At 45.7% G+C, this 20,265-nt stretch overlaps 2 protein-coding genes across 3 annotated transcripts in view; both read right to left on the bottom strand.

The window, feature by feature from the left end:
• tecpr1a (tectonin beta-propeller repeat containing 1a) overlaps window positions 1-16,514 on the bottom strand; it is a 30,493-nt gene extending 13,979 nt beyond the window's left edge. Inside the window, exons 1-9 of one of the 2 annotated variants that reach the window (XM_079491971.1) lie at window positions 16,356-16,514; window positions 12,669-12,904; window positions 10,635-10,817; window positions 10,084-10,206; window positions 9,838-9,957; window positions 8,957-9,131; window positions 8,202-8,302; window positions 7,690-7,791; window positions 564-712 (exon numbers count right to left, since the gene is read on the bottom strand). In XM_079491971.1, the coding sequence (XP_079348097.1) occupies window positions 564-712; window positions 7,690-7,791; window positions 8,202-8,302; window positions 8,957-9,131; window positions 9,838-9,957; window positions 10,084-10,206; window positions 10,635-10,817; window positions 12,669-12,893 (1,178 nt within the window). In that variant the 5' untranslated portion in view covers window positions 12,894-12,904; window positions 16,356-16,514. The remainder of the gene's footprint in view (window positions 1-563; window positions 713-7,689; window positions 7,792-8,201; window positions 8,303-8,956; window positions 9,132-9,837; window positions 9,958-10,083; window positions 10,207-10,634; window positions 10,818-12,668; window positions 12,905-16,355) is intronic. The other variant, XM_079491972.1, reaches the window with a different exon arrangement.
• A 1,118-nt stretch (window positions 16,515-17,632) lies between these two features.
• baiap2l1a (BAR/IMD domain containing adaptor protein 2 like 1a) overlaps window positions 17,633-20,265 on the bottom strand; it is a 29,009-nt gene continuing 26,376 nt past the window's right edge. Inside the window, exons 13-14 of the mRNA XM_079492438.1 lie at window positions 19,651-19,691; window positions 17,633-19,314 (exon numbers count right to left, since the gene is read on the bottom strand). Coding sequence (XP_079348564.1) covers window positions 19,242-19,314; window positions 19,651-19,691 — 114 coding nt within the window. The 3' untranslated portion in view covers window positions 17,633-19,241. The remainder of the gene's footprint in view (window positions 19,315-19,650; window positions 19,692-20,265) is intronic.

The raw sequence follows: 20,265 nt of genomic DNA, 5'->3' as shown, positions 1-20,265 counted from the left end.
AATGAAGCGAAACAAAATGAAAATTCAGTGTCAGGCTACATTTTTGAGGGGCGCTAGCCCCTCCTATATCCAGCTTTTAGTGTCCGTCCACAAACTTCGTCCTACACAAACATAAATCGTCGCTCCAATGAACTGCCAATAAGGCATCTATATTTTTTAATATCTATGCTTTCAGCTTTCAGGAAGAAACCAAAAATACACAGGGAAGACATAATTATTTGAATATTAGAACCACACCTGGGGGTCTATTAGAGCAACTCCATAGACACAAAACAGAAAAAGTACAACAATCACAGCACTCCATCTTTAAATCAAGTGTAGCATATTCAGTACTTGATTATATTTTCTCACCCTCTGTCAAAATATGATGAGTGTCTTAATTACGCATGTGCATGTGTGTGTGTGTGTGTGTGTGTGTGTGTGTGTGTGTGACGGCACTGTACTCCACTGCAGTAAGTACCGGTAGGTCATCCCAAAATATATGCATTGCAGACTATCTTTATTTTAGCATTGCACTCTTGCAGCGAGTTTCCACTGCAACATTCAACATTTTGTCCCCTCACCTGTGCAGACTGCCAGCACTGGCACTGGAGTGTGAGCGATCTCCATCTCGGGGAACACTGATCACCTTCCAGGCTTTCCCGCTGAGCTCACTGGTTGTCACTCCTTGTCGGAAGTAAACTGCCCTGTCCTCACAGCCGATGGCCCACATCTACACAGCACACCACAACATCAGTTTAAAAATAATAATAAAAGCAATGCCCAATTAGCCCTTCGTTAAACCCCACCCCAAAAAGCGATTGTCCAATGCCAATCCAAATAGTTTAGCAACTGTTGCTATGCAGGTCAAGCTTTCGCCACTTCATAGCTTAGCTGTCAATGTTATTTTGCATGGCTGTGTTGTTGAACATATACACAGCTTAACCTCGGGAAAGTTACACGCCTGACCCACCCAGGTGATGGCAATAATACTAATGACCGTAGTCTTACCGTGCAACATGAAAACTCCTGTCAGGTGGTCGTTAAAAGTTGTTCTATTTCGTCCCTGCTGACCGCCAGAGGCGGTGCTTAAGCACTGAATACGTCCCTTCGCGCATGCGCCGTCGAGTATTTTATACCAACAATGTCAATTTTGACCCCATGATGACCCGGAGTCGTCTATATCTTCCGGCAGTCTACAGGGGTTCAGTCCCTAATTTCTTCTCGCTTGCCTGTGAGAACCAAGTTTGCACCGAGCTGCGATGTGTTGCTATGCAATGCATTATGTAGCCTATGGTGTCTGCCGAGTCGCTGGTAGTTCCGTGACCGAATCGGTCGGAGTAGCGGCTGTTCGCCCTCCAGGAACTGCGACTATGGATTTTGTGTTTACTCCTCTATGAGTGGAGTTTATTTGGATTCGCGTGGACGGCAGCGTCCAATCTCTCTCGCCGGTAATGAAGGCGAACAAAACCTCCCTGGACAAAAGGTACGTTATCGTCTAAAGCGGTGCTATCCCCGCTAAACAGACGTTCAAATTATATGATATATTGCATCATGGCATAACCTCTTGTGAGTAAAGGCTGCGTTCGCGCCACCTCCCTGCTCCGCATACGAGGTTTGTTTGACGGTGAACGCTAACAGACGTTCAAATTATATGATGTATTGTATCATGGCATAACCTCTTGTGAGTAGAGTCTGCGTTCGCGCCGCCTCCCTGCTCCGCATACGAGGTTTGCTCGACTGTGAACGCTAGCGCTTATTATAAGCGACTATAAGATTTGCCGAAGGATGGCCACTGTCATATTGCCTTCGTTTGATAAACACGCTACTTGCAAGCTTTGGTTAGCCCCTGCTGTTGATGGCAAGCGTTGGCGCTCCATTCTCTCAGCAGTCAGCATATAACTTATGATAAGTTAAGCTAGTTAAGGCTAAGTGTCATTTTCTGTTTGGCAAGCCTTGCTGGCCAAAGCCATAATGCCGATAATATTGGCAGCGTTCAAGCTTAACTGCTTCCGCGGATAGCTTGTTCTTCTTGTTGTTGTTGTTGTTAATAATAACAATAACAACTTGTTATTATTAGCCCGGTACAGGAGCAGCTACCTGCGTCCTCCCAGGGTATTGATGTGGCAGCGTATTAACAGCTATTGGTGTACATAGCTTGTCTGGTTATTAACCCAGCTGGCCCCCAGCAGTGGGCCTCGATACTGATGCTGCTACCAGTAGGTCTGGAGCTCAAAGCTCTATTAACAGTTTTTTGCGTATACAGTGGGTACACTTTGTTTTTTCCCCACAGGTGCCCCTGGGTACCTTTGGGGCCTATTAGCCCAGCTGGTCCCCAGCACAGGGCATCTGGCGCTGCTGCCAGCGTAGCTCACAGCTGCTACCAGTAGCTTAAAGCTAAAGATGTTTATGAACAGCTATTCGTGTAGGCTATAGCTTGTCTTGTTGTTAGTAGCCCAGCTGGTCTCCAGCATTGGGTCTCTAACTGGCGCTGCTACCCGTAGTTGTAGCCCAAGCGCTTATTATACTATTTGTTATAACGGCGATCTGTGTATAGCTTGCCTGACTGTTTATTGGCCCAGCTGGTACAGGGCAGGCAGCGTATGCGCTCCGCTCCTCCAGCATACGGCCTCTAGTTTGATGTTACTTGCTACTAATCGTTTGTTAGCTCAAGCATTTATTAACAGCTATTAGTGTATAGCTTGTTCTGTTTATTAGCTGCAGCTGATACAGGCAGCGTACACGCTCCCTTCCTTCAGCAGGCGGCCCCTATCGGTGGAGCTATTGGCTGTAGCCTTTTCTCCAAAACTTGTTTGTGTTGGTTTATTTAACCAAACTTTTGGCTGGTGTAGGCAGCGTTAGTGCTCCCTCCTCCCAGCGTGAATGCGTAGTAGTGCCTTGACTAGCGCATTGGAAGTGTCTTTTGTTTCGCTCTGGACTAGCAAACATAAATAATAATGCACTTGGAGTTTGGATAAACGTCACAGTGCTGTGATAAACGTTCGCATAGGAAACACTACAGCTGCTACATAGCAGCGTCCAAGCCTCGACTGAAGGCTACTTTATTATCATAATTTATAAGTAAGCCTCAGCTGGGGGTACAGGTAGCGTGCAAGCTCTCCTCCCCCACCGCGACCATGCAGGTCGCACAGTCTAGCTAACAGCAGCGTCTGTGCGCTGTTCCTATGACGCACTTTACATCTGGTTAAATCTCAAAGTGCTACAATGAGCATTTGCATAAAACGTAAATGCATATTCACATGCTGCGGCAGGTATAGCAGCATTCAGTTGTTTGATTAAGTAATTATATGCCGATCTAAGTTAAAGCCTCTGCTGGTACAGGCAGCATACGCGCCTCCTCCCCCCAGCATATGGCCAACACCTAGCAACCAGTAGCGTCCGCGCCCTGGGCTAGTTGGGACTGGTGTGCACCGGCCGGTCCAGAGGAACCGGTGCCACCACAACGGAGAGCTCGCACTTTTGTACCTCGAAAGCCTCTGCTGGTACAGACGGCGTACGCACTCCCTCCAGCATATGGCCAACACCTAGCAACCAGTAGCGTCCGCGCCCTGGGCTAGTTGGGACTGGTGTGCACTATGCCGATCTAAATTAAAGCCTCTGCTGGTACAGGTAGCGTACACGCTCTCTTCCTTCAGCATATGGCCAACACCTAGCAACCAGTAGCGTTCGCGCCCTGGGCTAGTTGGGACTGGTGTGCACCGGTGTGCACTATGCCGATCTAGATTAAAGCCTCTGCTGGTACAGGCAGCGTACACGCTCCCTTCCTTCAGCATATGGCCAACACCTAGCAACCAGTAGCGTCCGCGCCCTGGGCTAGTTGGGACTGGTGTGCACCGGCCGGTCCAGAGGAACCGGTGCCACCACAACGGAGAGCTCCCACTTTTGTACCTCGAAAGCCTCTGCTGGTACAGACGGCGTACGCACTCCCTCCAGCATATGGCCAACACCTAGCAACCAGTAGCGTCCGCGCCCTGGGCTAGTTGGGACTGGTGTGCACTATGCCGATCTAAATTAAAGCCTCTGCTGGTACAGGTAGCGTACACGCTCTCTTCCTTCAGCATATGGCCAACACCTAGCAACCAGTAGCGTTCGCGCCCTGGGCTAGTTGGGACTGGTGTGCACCGGTGTGCACTATGCCGATCTAGATTAAAGCCTCTGCTGGTACAGGCAGCGTACACGCTCCCTTCCTTCAGCATATGGCCAACACCTAGCAACCAGTAGCGTCCGCGCCCTGGGCTAGCTGGTGTGACTGGTGTGCACTGGCCGGTGCCACCACAATGGAGAGCTCCCACTTTTGTACCTCGTGTGAAGCTCCCCTTCAGCCGTGAGCCGACCGTGGTCCTGCCCCGTGTGCCAGGAGGAAAAGGTCTGACCGCCGGCCACAGCAGATCCGAGAGGGCTCAGCTATCTGCGGAGTTGGCCCACATGAGGTCCATGCTCACCTCGGATAACACCTAGGCACCTCGGAGGGTTCGAGTGCCTCCCCCTCCGATGCCACAGCTGACTCGAGGACGATGTGCTCTCCCCGACAGCTTAAGCTATGCACTTCCATGACTATGAGGAAGATGCATCAGAGCCAGCCTCCTACTTCTCAGCTCAGGACCCACTGGCCGAGATGGCTCCATGCGCACCTTCATGCGCATAGCCGTGGAACGCGAATTGTTAGTGCCACAGTAGGCAGTCGGATCCTCCAAGCGCCTTCTTCAGACGCGGGTCGGCCCTCACCGTCACTGGAGGCATTTGGTGTCATGTCCTCAGAGAGAGGACGGCTGATGTCCATCCTAGCTCTAGCCCATCGCCAAGTCAGGCTTTCACAGTCAAGCCTGACTGAGGAGCCTAGGCCAACTCTCTGTAGTCTCCCTGAGGAGCCAGGAGCACTAGGTGGTTCAGCTGTGCAAGAATCGCTGGAGCGAACCATCCAGGTGGGGAAGACCAGGCTGCATGCAGGCCTATGACACATCACGCCTCCCAACGAGCTCCAACAGAGACGAAATCGCTGTCCTCTGAGCTCGCGTATCACCGCCGGCCCACACTAGGCCAGTGTGTTCCTTGGCGTCCCACGCAGGGACCTGCCTGTGACTTTCCGGGCTGTGCAGTGCCTTCTGACGCCAGCCCCCCATATCCGGGGGGGTCAAAATGGCCGTTATCAGCAACATGACGAGAGCCCTAGTATCAGACCAGGAGTGATGTGTCCTCCTGCCCAAGGGCGCAACAGAGGCCGTAGATCCTCAGTCACACCAAGGGAAGTCCGATCTACATACTTCCTCGTGACGCAAGACAGACTGTTGTCGACATGTCTTGAATTGATGGGACCCAACAGGAAAAGCTTCCATGAGGGGAGCGGTACCCCATCCAATGGTGGTGAACACTAATCAGAGGCTACCTCGGCAGAGCGGAGGTGGACCTCCTCACCCTAGAGTCGCTGACTCGCTAACCTCTCCGGTTCTCCCTAACGGAGACATCCAGCCCTCCGGGCCAGGACGCAATGGTCCGATGGTTTCATAGAACCTGAACGCCACAAATGGCTGTCAGCCCGCAGGCCTTCATGCCACATAGCCAGTATGAACAGAACGACCTGCATCGTTCCTGACACACATGGCCCTAACTAGGCCACCGCCCACAGGGCACTATCCTTTTAAATGCGCACTGGCCAGAGGCACTGCACATGCCTTGCCACTGCCTCTCTGATACGACCAGCGCTTCAGAGAGTTCTTTAGGAGGGTCACACCATTCTTCTGGTTGCCCCCCTCCAGCCAAGAAGTACTTGGTTTCCTCTGCTGAACAGACCCAGTCGGAGGACGCCATGGCGTCTCCCCGACAGAGGTCTCCTCAACTGGGAGGCGGTCGGATATGGCATTCAAATGCTCGACGCCCCCAACTGTGCGTTTGGCCGCTGGCAGCCCTGAACCGCTGCCGAGCAGCTGTGTGGAACCAGCCAGGCATGCCACCCTGAATTCAAGGGTGCCATGACATCCATCAGACTACGGTACGATAACCGATGGAATCTATTTCCAACTGACGTGAGGGTCAGAGCAAAGACCTAGTGCGCTGCTCTGCCTACCTTTCTGGCGTTCCGCAGTCCCTCCTAGACGAGGGCCGATCTCCTACTCTAAAAGCATAAGTAGGGGAAATATCATGTCGATATGCTAGAATCAATATCGCACAGCCACAGTGGGGAGCCACAGTCTGGTGTCCCTCTTCCTGATGGGGGCTCTGAGGTTGCATCCTCTACGAGCCCTGAGAACTCCGGCACAGGCTCTTCCCTAGTGCGGCATGGTCTATACAGGCCTCCCTTTGAGCCCTTGGCACGGGCGGAGTTTAGAGGGTCATGGAAGGGTAATGGCCAGGAATTCTTCCTGGCCATTACCTCAACGTAGCGTGTCAGTGAGCGGCACGCCCTGTTTGTCAGTGACTTGCGTCTGAAGCAAAGCTCAGACGGCCTGAGTGTCTCTGTGGCCGAACACAGTGTTCCTCCTGAGGGTGCTGTCACATACACACCTCAACCAGCCTATACGGCTAGCACAGTCTTGCCCTCCACCAGGAGAGTGGATTGACAAGCGGGAACTATTGCGCCCAACGTGGGCCCTGAGAGCCGCTTGTTAGACCTGCCACATGCATTCGGCGGTCAGAATGGCTGGTCCGTTGTGACGATGGCCCTTTCAAAGGCGGTGCTCTCTCCAGACAGCGCCCGCCCCACACTATTGTGGATGCCATTAACCACGCGTATGGGGCGAGTAATCGTACCCTACCATTTGGCGTGAGGGGCCACTCTAACGGGAGCGTCCCCACATCATGGGCTGCCCCGAGGGAAGTACCCCTGGAATATATCTGCCGCTGCCTAATGGGCATCACAGCGAGTTTTCTATGTTCCACTGGGTGAGTGTTGCCACTCCCCACCCGCTGGACGTGGTCCTCTTACGAGAGTCCTCCGATTCTACTCCTTATGGCTTGGGATCAGGATTCCTCGTGACTTTGCTGGTATAAGTCATTCAGTGCTTAAGCACCGCCTCTGGCGGTCAGCAGGGACGAAATAGAACGTAAGTTACGTATGTAACTATGGTTCTATGAGTCCCGAATGACCGCCAGAGCACTCTTGTCACTCAGAATCCTCGTGGTCTCGCGAGAAGATTCTGTAGGGACTGAACCCCTGTAGACTGCCGGAAGATATAGACGACTCCGGGTCATCATGGGGTCAAAATTGACATTGTTGGTATAAAATACTCGACGGCGCATGCGTGAAGGGACGTATTCAGTGCTTAAGCACCGCCTCTGGCGGTCATTCGGGACTCATAGAACCATAGTTACATACGTAACTTACGATTTGTCATTTCCTTGTATTTCTAGTTTATTTAAATAATGTCATGCAAATTGTCCAGTGCATAGCCTACGGCCTGGTTGACTAGATTTAGAAGACATTTTAATGCTCTTGCTACTGAAATGATAGATTATTTATATGGAGAAATCGCTATGGGGGAGGACAGCTTGCCCTGTCTCCTCGCTGCTAACGTGCCTATTGGACAAGGACGGATTGGGGAGGGACTTAACGAAGGGCTAATTGGCTGAATGTATGTACCGCCCTGTGTTTTAAAATGTTAATAAACTAAACATGTATGTGTATATGTTTTACAAGTTTGTATGTAAGTTACTATGTATTATGTTCCCTGATTTAACAGTTGGGTTGTGATTCACCTGGTCATTGAGTCCCACGTTGATCACAATCATTTCTCCCACCATGCTGATCCACCCTGAGCCACAGGGGTTGTGAGAGTTCACCCCACGCCTGAACCACACCTGGACGGAATGAAATGCACGATACTTAGATGTGTTCGATAGAACTCACAACACAGGGAACTATTATTTCCTGTACTCTGTTCCTATGTGCTGTGTACCAGGTCTATATATTATATCATAAAAGCTTAATTTTTTGGGTGTGCTACAGCAACAGAATGTAAACCACATGAAACCTACTGTAGCATTCATATCCTGGGCATGTCATAATGGGCAATTCTACAAAAATAGGTGAACATTCAATCATCAAAAAGATCTACAAGCTTTTAGATCTGTTATTTTCGGCAAAGAGATTTGGTTGGTAGAGGGAAAAAGGAGGGCACAAGTACAGCCCATTGGGGGAACCCCGTCAACGAAGTGTATAAGGTTTAAGTAGTGATTCATATTTGGAGGACTTCCCAGTATGTCCTTACTTTGTTGTCCTTGGTGAGGGCCCACACTACGTTGACACCCACAGCTACATGGATGGCACCAACCTCTGAACTGGGAGAGTCCACCACCACCCAGGACGTACCTGGTAACCAAAGAATGTTATCCTTAATAATCTATTTTAATTTCCATTTAGTTAACCAGGCAGCCCTGGTTATAGAATATAAATTATGCACATGGCCAAGAGAACAGCAACAAGGCAACGGTAATGTTCAACAACACATTACACAATAATACTGTATATCAAAAATATTTGTTAAAAATGTATGTAGCAATACCAACAAAACATTTGATACCAACATTCAGCCTCAAGGTCCCCTTACACACCTGGAGTGTTTTATTTTGTGTGATACATTTTTTGCATTATTTTGCTGCTGTTTGTGTAATGAGTACATCCATACAGAGCACAAATAACACAATATATTTTGCACATACGTGACATTTATACTAAGAACTGTGAGCAGCCATTCTACGGCGCTCGGGGAGCAATTAGGGGTTACACATATTTGGCCTGGAATCTTACCTGGGACAACCAGGGGCTCTGGCTCCCCAGGCAAGCTCATTAACCACTCAGCTATGGTCAAGTACAGCACTTTAATGTTGAATAATAATAATAATATCATCATCTGGGAATACCATCAACATGCAGGAAAGAGAACAACGATAAAGTGAGAAGCAGTGAAATATTGTAAAGGGAGTAGACCATGGAGTGCAGCCCCAGGGCCAGGAAGACACCTACCCTGGGGGCAGTCTCGGCCAATGCCCTCCCTGACAATGAACTGGCCTTCCCAGAGCACAGCCCAGACCAGGTCCCCTGGACCACAGCTGATCTGGACCACCTCTCCAGGCACAGAGATCTCCTCCCAAGAAGTGCCCTCCGGACTGTGGTGCTGAATCCCTTCCCTGAACCACACCTGGATGGAAAGAGAGGAAGGAGGGGGGGGGGGGGGACAGGGAAAGAGAGGGTGAGAGAAGAGAAAACAGAGGAAAAGGGTGACAGGAAGATGAGATGTGAAGGGAAGAAAGGAATACGATGGAGGAAAAGATGGCCAGGCAGGAGAATGTGACGGAAAGAGAGATGACAGAGCAAGGATAAGAGAGGAGATAAATGAAGGCAATAGGAAGACAGAAGCAACAAGACGAAGAGAGGTTTGCATGTGGAGAAAGCGAGAGCGAGAACAGAGAAGAGAACAAACAGTAGCATGGTAATTGTGTGCAATACCGAGTTGTTTGTTTGACGTCTCAGAACATTGTGATGTGTGACCTTGCCGTGGGCTTTAGAGCAAAGACAACCATGTTTCTCCTGGTGTGTGTGTGTGTGTGTGTGTGTGTGTGTGTGTGTGTGTGTGTGTGTGTGTGTGTGGAGGGGGCAGGGGTGTCTGTCAGTCTTTGAATGGACACCTTTGTGGTGGTGTCATTTTAATTGTGTTCGTGTATGACAGCTTTGTGTGTTCACCACAGCCTACATCACTGAGTATGCATCATGACATGTGTATGTGTGGGCGTACGTACGTACGTGCATGCGTGCGTGTGTGTATGCGTGCACTTATGGGTTCCCGTTAGCGATAAGGTGGCAGCTGTGCTCCCTGGTGTGTGGGTGTGTGGGTGTGTGTATTGTACCTTCCCCTGCAGGGACACTGCCCACAGTGACAGTCTTCCTGTGGGCTCCTCGCTGATCTCCCAGCCTCCACAGCTGATGTCGTTGAAGGGGTCTGGCAGAACTGACTGCTGTGAAGGGATCTGTCAGTACATCGGCGGAGAGATAAGCACACACATACACATGGTAAAATCCTCAGTGTCCATTTCCTTTAGTAAATTGATTTGTTAAATGAACACTTGGGAGGGACACACAAATACAAACCCCACCTGGGCCCAGCTATCCCTGGCCTTATATGTCCTGTACCGGAGCCATCTTCTGCGGCGGACACAGGAATTCCACTTCTTGTCTTTGGTGTAGTTGGCAGGGAAGTCCATGGCGTAGGTCCAGCCCTGCACACACATTGAAATACTCTCTTGCTAAATGTTGCTGGGCAGTAAAAGACCAGGAGAGACTTAAGAACGTGAATTTCCCTGCTGGGTTCAATACAGGTTTATCTTATCTTAATGACAAAGATAATGATAAGAAATGGAGAGTGACAGCATAGTGAATCAGGCTTCACTTCTTTACACCTGAAAACCCGTTTTGACAATAAAGTTGATTCCAAAGAGAAATATACTGTAATATATGATATAAACATGTGATATAAAGATGGTTAGACTAGACAGAATGATACAGAAAGTCTGGACGGAAGGTAAACCACCCCAGTTTATGGATGAGATAGAGAGACAAAGGTATGGCAGAGCAAGAGAGGCAGAATAATAGAGAGAGCGAGCAGAAATGCTGTAAAAATAAAAATAAAACACATCACAACACTCACCTCCTTTTCAGTGGGTTCTCCTTCAAAGTTCTCATCCACGTGCCAGTCAGCTTCCCACTCCCAATTGGCCGAAGGGAGCTCAAAGCTGTCCAGTGGTTGGTGCTGGAGACCTGTGACATCACTCCACTGCCAGCGGTCGCTCGGCAACAGGCGCTCCGAGAAGCCGTCCACGGGATTCCACCTCTGACAGAAAGACATGCAAAGATGGATTCAAGGATTCAGCTGACAACGCTGAGGAAGGCCAACCAGGCCGAAACACGTACGTTGTCCACTCTCGTCAGAGGTAAATAAAATCATGTGAAAAGGACATATAATGAGTGCTGGCATTTTCTTCAATTCAACTTGTATCTTCGAGCCTTGCACCTAGAAGGACTTTGTTCTAACCTGGAGTGCTGCGGGTTGTCTGCTTCGGCAGTACTTTTTTCTCAGTACTAAATAGAGTGCAAAGTATAGAGTATGCACATGCATCACTTTTCCACCGGGACACGCCGCCCTCATCTAGACTGCGTAGCAAAACATTGAGCAGCATAGGGCATTGGATGCACTCATTGGAAATCACTCAACGGCCCTGCGTACCACCTTTCTAAATAGCACATAATGCAGGAGGCAGCAGGACATTACATTATTGAAAACGAGTGCTTCCAAACTCTGATACTTTGAAAAATAATCACCTGCACAGACTTTCTTGACAGAAAGTACCTCATAACATGTCTATGGTGGATTTTTTTTTTTCAACTTATTGTTTTTTATTGTCATTGCCGGGGTAGACAATACATTTTATACATATGCATCATATATCATCATTCAGTTCTTATACAGAATACAGAATTGTCTCCCCAAGGAGACAGCAGCAACATAGAAAGTAAAAATAATAATCATAAATAATACTAACAACAATAACAATGAAGAAATGTAAACATGAAAGACAACATCTTGATCGAGTAATTCAACAGACATGAAAGAAAATAAATAAAGAAATAAAATAAAATAAAAATAATAAAGTAAAGAAAAGGAAAGAGGGGGTCCATCAATCTTTGTAATGTTAAATCTCGATGCGTGCGAAGGGCGTCCATTTCTTAACAAATTGCTCATTTTGTAGCCTCACCAAATAAGTAATTTCTTCCATGTCTCTAATTTCTTTTACTTTATTTAGCCATTGTTCGTGGGTTGGAGGGTGTTTTCCTAGCCAATTTATTGTGATAGTCTTTTTGGCCGCTGCTAACAATATCTGGAGGAGGTACACCTTTTTCCTACCTTCAAACCCGGTCGGCACTACTCCTAGAATAGCTGTCTTGAAATCTTGTGGTATCTGAGTGTCAAACACTCTGTTAATGTCATTAAAAATGTTATTCCAGAATTGCTGTAATTTAGGACACGTCCAAAAGATATGCGTATGATTACCGATCTGTTCACCACATTCCCGCCAGCACTCAGTTGTAGGAGTAGTGCCCGCTCTACCAGTCAATAATGGAGTCTTAAAAAATCTGCTCACAATTTTCCATTGATATTCTCTCCAAGAATTAGAGTTTGTTACTTTATGCACTTCAGTGCAGGCGTCTAGCCATTCTTCTTGTGAAATCTCTTGTTGTATTTCTGCCTCCCACTTGGCTTTTATATAAAGAGAATTATTGGGAACCTATGGTGGATTTTTATGAAACAAAAACTTTGCAGATAGAAAGAGGATAATTCAAGCTTTCCGTACAGCTGCAATGTTGGTGAGTAATCACATTTTCTGTTTAGATGTATGGGCTGTCAAGGCCAGAAAGTTGTTTTCTGCCCTTCAGTAAGGCGTTCCTGCATAACATCCGGGTATGATGATGTATGCAGCGAATTTTGTTCCCATTTTGGGCTTCCAGTCAAATTTGTCTAGTAAATGTATCTAGTAGTAGTTACCAAAAAACAAGTGTGAACATCTAACCTCATGGAGCTCCAAATGGATAAAAACATTTGTTAATGAAAGCTATTGGACAGTTGGTTAATTGATTTCATACACTAGAATTCCTGAGGTACTAAACTGTGCTAAATCAGACCCACCTGGTTCTCATAGGTTTCCTCCTGGTAGCGGATGGGCAGGTCGGAGGCGTGAACGTTCAGGTAGATGTTGTGGTCGCAGGCGATGCCCCAGCAGCACTGCTGAGCTGCAGTCAGGCGCTTGAACTCCAGCTGAGCGTCGCGGCATTGCTCCCACTGTTGCCCCGCGGTGGACAGGTTGTAGACGCGGCCAAAGACGTCCACTGCCCACAGCAGCGACACGGTCATGGCTGCAGCACCTGGAGCCCCGGGAGAGGAGAAGAGACCGGGAGCAGAAGGGTGGGTCAAGGGAGGAGAGGTTCCAGTTCAAAGTTTATACATTGCATTCAGTTTTTTGAGACAGCTTTGTGTGTGCGTGTGAATTTTAGCAATGATTTGATTGGCTGAGCAAAGTACATATTGAGGATAAAAAAAATCATGGTGGTACCTTTTGGCCAAGGGTTCCCACAGATATACATATGCCGATTTGCTCAGACACATATGACAGAAATTCTCCATCCATTGTCAATGGCATTTAATGTTTGTGTTCAGACAGAATCTCCAGTACTATAGCGGTTTATAGCGCCCCTCAAAAAAGTGAGGGCAGAAAATTGAAGACGACAATTGTGATTGGCCGGAATGACAGAAAGGTGAGGACGCTCAGGACGCCAATTGTGATTGGCCGGAATGTGATGATGGATAGTAGTATGATGATAAGAGCACCCCTCACTTCACATGAGTGTGATCTTTTTTATTTTTCAGAAGGGCTGCAGAAAGAGACTAGAACAAGTGGCCCTCTGGGCACAGGTCTCCACCAGGGCAGGTCAGGTTGTGGCCTCCTGGTGGTGCTATAACAGGCCAATGTGAAAAGGGTGCAATTTCTTCTTACGCCTTGGATGGCAATTGGATGACTTGAGGCATTTTATTCAAAAAATGTGTGTTGCAAAAATCCACCTGTTGGTGGCACTATAACAGGCCAATGTGAAAAGGGTGGGATATATTCCTCAGCCTAGTAGGAAAGTATGTGAAAGATTTCACTTAAATTGCACGCTGCGTTTATGATTTGAGGCTTTTTGTTCAAACCGGGCCAATCCTTCAAACTTTGAAAGCCAATGTTAGCCAATTATGATGGAATATGAAATATCGGACAGATCAGTCTTGAACACATGACTATAGAGATACTGTGTAACAATTTGCGGGATGTTTGGACAGAATCTGGAGGAGTAATCAAAACATGTGTTTTACAAAAGTCGGCCTCCTGGTTGCGCTATAACAGGCCGTTCTGGAAGATTTGGGGCAGAGGTTCATCGTTGGCATCCAGGGAGTGTGTGTGCCCATGTGGAGACAATAAGAGAATACCTGAGCACCCAAAAGAAAGAAAAATCCTGACTTGGTAACAGACTCATTGAGCAGTCTTGTGACTGAGAAAGGCCATATAGGCAGACCTGTCTCCATATAGAAAAGATAGACTATGCAACCACTGCACACAAAATGCAAACTGAGCTACATTTCCTAACCGCCTGTCCACTGTACCAAGACATCAGAGACATATACTTCCCACATATTACAATCACCCAAGGAGAGTTTGAAAACATGGCAAATGACAAAAACCACGTTAAAGTCTTCTAATTATTGTGTGTATTCCTGCATCTGTATCGAGTGACCTTTGTACATAGAAAGAAATTGACCTGTTGGATATTCTGACTTTCAATTGTACATACATTTTTGCTTTGGCAATGTAAACATATGTTTTCTCATTCTCATGCCAATAAAGTTGATTCCGGCGAGCCACCCTGTGTCCGAAACCATCGAGAAATGAAAGAGTTACTATGTGGGGTTCCCCCGGGGGTCCGTGTGGGGGTCCCCGAAACAGCCAGAGCCCCAGGAACAGCCCAGGGCTCGTACTGTAGTGTAGTGTACTCTGTGCCACATTACTCTGTGCTGTACTCTACTGGCCACTTTAGGTGTTGCAGCTATTTCGTGTTCAGACAGAGACAGACATACGGACAGACGGACATAGCTCTGTAATGGAGCGGAGGCACCACTCAAAAGGGAAGAAAACAGACTAGAGTGAAAATCAAGCAGAGCTGGATGAAAAATGCAGTGACAAGGTATCATGGGGGGAGCAATTAGGAGCCGGGAAGAAAATGTAACGTCTGATATTAACTTGAATGTTTAGTCAGAGGCCCATAATGAGATCTAACCATATAACTATAGCATTTCCTGTGATCTGTGTGACTGAGGAGAGCTGCAGTATAATTGGCTGCAGACAGATCCAACTGATGCATGTGAATCAGCAACCGGGCAGACTGCTGACCTTCTGTTGAGTTGTCCATGTTTCTTCTCTGACGAAGGCAAAATGTAGCCCAGCCGATTGCCTATACAGTACTTTTATATTTTTTTACAACACTGTAAAAAAGCTCCTTGCGGTTTAAATACACCTGACACTGTCGTTTTGCGATAGTAAACAACTGATAGCGGGCCCAATACAACAGGTAAACACAAAAATGTGGTAGAATCTCAGTTCTGAAATAAGAATTGTGTAAATTTAGAGTGAAGGAGAAGCTTTTGCACATTTAGCAGGATCGTGTAATGAGGTTGGATTGATCCTCCTTGGCCTCTGTGCTTTTGTCTGCCTCTTTTGAGACTTCTCAAGTTCTCAGGTGTTGCCATTATTATACTGACATTGTTGGCTCACATTCCGGATGGCGAACAAAGCTATTTTACAATGGCTTTTTAACTTACGTGGCGAGTAACTGGATAATATAGCCTACATGAATACAGTAATTTACGGCATGAAAAAAGAAATCACACCTGTGTGAAGTGAGCGGTGCAACTATACATTCATTGTTATAGTTACTGTATTGTACTGTGCTCTGTACTGTACTGTTTTAATTTCAAGGACCCCCCAGTTTGACATGCATATTAGTCTATGGACCCCCATTTAATGGCATTTCTATTTCTGGGACCCCCAATTTATATTGTAAAATCAATGCTAATTTAACTCTGAGAGCGTACAAATGGAACCAAATGGACCCATTAGGGTCCATTTCTCTGAGTTACAGACCCACAAGGGTCCATTTGGTTCCTAACTATCATTTAGCTGGGTCCCCCCTGGAACTCCCTCAAGTACCCCTGGGGGTCCCCGGACCCCACTTTGGGAACCACTGTGGACCTTTAATGAAAGTGAACACACACAGCCCACGGTGAGTGAACACCGCACTGGCGCCAGTGATGCTCTTCAAAGGCGTGACCACCGTCACAAGCAATCAATAAGCCATGTTTTGAAGCGACTGTAAAATAGAAATACAAACACTTGCACAAACATGAGCATACTACAATCATCTCCTCCCTTTGATCGTTTTGAAACAATTAATACAAAGGTGAAATGCGATGAGCAAGAAAAGAGAGAAGTAAAGAACGCATGTGTGATGTGTCTGATGATACTGTTGGACTGTAGGTCAGGCTAACGAATGTTGTCAGCATAAACGACGTTCACCTGCGATACACTTAATATATGGATAGGATGATTGCAGTCTAAATGTAAACAATCTATTGTATAATGCAAATTAATATCAGTGACGAGGAAAAATGAGGATACTGTGTACACCAAACATCAATCAGTACAACAATCAGCACAATGCAGGCAGCCTCGAGCTTAGAGGCTTACACCTCTAGAAATAGCATAGCATATTAATACAAAATACCAACCTGGTGCTTCCTTTCATAAACGATGTACCTGTGTGTGAGTGGGCTCCTGTTCATTCAGTCGCTGAAAATGAACGATCAGCCTCCTAAAAAGCCCTGTGCCTGTTTACATGACTGACAATCATCCTTGCATTGGTAAACCAAAACGGATTGGAAGCAAGCAGGAAGTTGTGCTGAAGTTTTGTATTCCTATTGGCTACCTTTGTGCGCTGTACCGACTTCAAGAGTTCACCAGGGGTCGCTGGTAATCAAATTATGTGAAAGCACACAGCATCAAAGACATGGCATACAGCAGCGCAGTGGATGAGGACTGAGGAGAGAGATTGATACAATAAGCTACTACTACATTATGGCATTTAATTTCTCCATCTATATTTGATTGTTGGTATTTTTAAACATGAATTACTTTCATATACAGTAGACTATACTGCAGAAACTGGTATAATGGAACATCAGGTTAGGATATTGATTGATTGAATTAGACAGAAATATGGAGAGCAGCAATCAATGTATGCTACATTTTAGGTATTTAGCAGATGTTCTTACCCAGAGTGCCTTACAAAGTGCAAGATTATTAAACCTAGTCAACAAACAATAGGCAATAAGGGTAAATAAAACAATCAAGTGCTACTACAAAGTTCTGTAATAGGATAACAGGTAAACATCAAACTTAGCATCTTTCTTCTAAACATCATGCAATCTATATAACATTTTTAGTATTTGTGGACAAGCAAACAGTAAGCAACCAACAACATACATCTGCATAGTATTATAGCATCTTAGCATCTATCAAAATGGTCAAGGAGTACTGTACAGAAATGAGGAGTGCTAGGGGGTGGGTTTTATGTATGATCTTCAAACTCCAGTCAAGTGGATGTCACCACCATTGTGCATCAGTTGAAGGTGTTTGACCAGCAAGTGTTGAGTTGCAGTTGTCAAGCCTGAAGGTTAGTGAGACTTGGATAAGAAGCTGAAGAAGGGTCTGACTCGGATCCTCCAGATGTTGTACAGTACAAACTTACAGGATTGAAGGCTCGCTACAATACACTCTCTCTCTCTCTCTCACACACACACACACACACACACACACACACACACACACACACACACACACACATACTATGATTAGGGATCAAATTATGATCTGTTAATTTGATATTGCCAACAATATTGAATTTGATCCCAACTTTCATATCAATAAAAACATTCAATTAAACAGAAACGTGTGCGCGTGTGTGTGCCTAAGCCACAAAAATAGCCAACCTTTTTTATATTTTTTTATTGGGAAATAAAAGACTACATTAGTCAACACAGTGCCAAGGTACATATTGAAAAAAGCATGTAAGAATATAACTATGTTGATAAAATCTATTCAGCGACTTAAATCGGTGACCCGGTGAGAATGAGTTTATTGTTGCAGGTTTCTTCTCCGGGTTGTTGTCTTGTTGACATTACATTCTGTAAGCTTTTATCCACAAATGTAAGGCAAAAAAATAAAAAATAATCTCTTTCCTCACGAACAATGTCATACCTTTTATGTATCAAACACTGTCCACCATATTGAATATGATGCCATGTCTAGCAGTCAAATCTGTGATTTGCATTAACAGTGTGCACTGTACAGTACACAACAACAGCTACAGCTTACAGTGAAAAGCAAACAAAGGCAACCAACATTTAATGACTGTAGAAACAGGAAGAGTGAAAAATATTCCTTTCATGATAAGTGAATCTACCCTTTTGATATACATTCTAAAAGTCAATGGCAAATCAAAATCAATAGTTTTCATTTTCCATGGCTCAGATCGAGCATAAAAACATCTGTTATTGAGAGGGACACTCCCTCTGAGTGGACAATTGCATACATATTCTGTTTTAAATACCTCTGGAGAATATATATATAAACTGTATATAAATAGGCTGTTTTAAACTGGTCACATAAGAGATAATGTTCTTGTTGAAATAAACACAACCACACTCAAACTACAAGCCCTTTTCCCAACACTTGTCACTCTCCCTTCATTCTCACAACTTGAATACATTCTTAAAGACAAAAATAAAATAAAAATAATCCACTTGTTGCCGAGTCTGGAAGGTGGCCGGGATGCTGCTCTGTTTCACCATCGTCCACCATCATTTAGTTAAGGCAGCAATGTCCAGTCATGCCAGTTCTCCCTCTGGTTTTAGTTGTCGTAATTATTAATAAACATGTTTGACAGAATGTTCAGCTGGAGTGAAACTGCATATTCTTGACACTGTGCGGCTCACCTTATATCCAAAGCATAAGGATCACCTCCCCCTAGTCTAAAAGGTCATTTCTGTGCCAGCAATTGGTCTCTCTGTTACAGCAGATTTCTGCTTAACAACATGAAATCTTATTCGTCATAATTGGCGAAAACTTGAAATAGAAGACCTACAGGTTCACAACGGTCGCAGCATGACGGGTTGTGGGCTTGTAGACTGGCTATTTTCAGCAAAGAGATTTGGTATAGAGGGAATGCATGATTGTTAATTCTATGTCGCAAAGCCTTCTAGGACACTCAGTGGTGCTTTCACAGTTTAATCTGGTGGCTTTTTAGCTACTACTGTAAATGTACCACATGCTGTGGCATGTGTTTTACAAAGTAGAATGGACCTCTATGATTAGAACAGGACTGACAGTGTCACATTCAAGCACTTTAACATTAGTGTTGATTTATGTATAAAAAATAATAATAAACAAAGTTCATTAAAAAAAAGAACAGGTCGTGGTGAGCAAGACTAGCATACAGGTTAACTGGACGTCGGTCTGGGACGAGATTCTGAATGCAGACCAGAGGCCCCATGTGAGATGATTCCTCTGATTTGTGATGATGATGGTAATGGTGAGTCTCTTCCTGCCCTGCTGAGTTAGACGAGGGGTGCTGATCTGTCATTTGTGACTGTAGGCCTTAGTTTGACAGTGGCAAAGGGGTTTCCACCTCTGCAGAGTCAAAATCAAAGTTAGCGTTCAATGCAAATCATAATCCTGCCTGTTTTCACCTCTTACTTCCTCAGGATCTATTCCTAGTTTCTCGTTACGTACGACATATCATTTATTTCCTTTGTTTTGTCAATGAGGACGTGTCCCCTTGTAAGCACTGTGAACAACTCTTAATCAATCAATCAATCAAAAAAAAAAGAAACATAAGAAAATAAAATACAATTTCTAAATTTAAATACAAAGGCCTTTCGGATAAGATACATATAGTATTTCTTACATACTTATGTGTAGAATACATTTAGATTGTAATTAGTTACAGTATGTCTGGTCACTCACCCTAGAAAAGCAGCCTTTCCATTCCCATTGACAAGTGAAATCTGTTTTTAAGAAAAGAGAGGACTTGTAAAGATACAGTGCATGCACCAGAATAACATGGCACTTACGCACTTACACACACGCATGTGCACACACACGCACACACACACACGCACGCGTGCGCACACACACACACACACACACACACACACACACACACACACACACACACACACACACACACACACACACACACACACACACACACACACACACACACACATTTATTTATGTCAACACAAAGGAGATGCATACAAGGACAGAAATATTATAGGTGCAGTAAGGTTACATTTACAAAATCATGGCACGTGTTTTCGTGATACAATAGGCAGGCATGTCATTCAGTACTATCTATGGGTATAAGAAGCAGCGTCTGTGGCATATAGCAGAAACACCACAATACTTTGCCAGCCTTTTAATGTTGTTGGAGCCCTCTATAACAACCAGTCTGTGGTATGCCCTAGGCTGCCAAATATAAAAACAAATAGTATGCAGCTATAGCCCAGTTCTGAGATGGTATGTAGGAGTGGTTGGTATTTAATGACCTTGGCCATAAAGACTTCCTCTAGGCTATGG

Source organism: Electrona antarctica, assembly GCF_951216825.1.
Source record: "Electrona antarctica genome assembly, chromosome: 22".
NCBI classification, from domain to species: Eukaryota; Metazoa; Chordata; class Actinopteri; order Myctophiformes; family Myctophidae; genus Electrona; species Electrona antarctica.
This window is presented reverse-complemented; position numbering and strand designations above follow the sequence as displayed.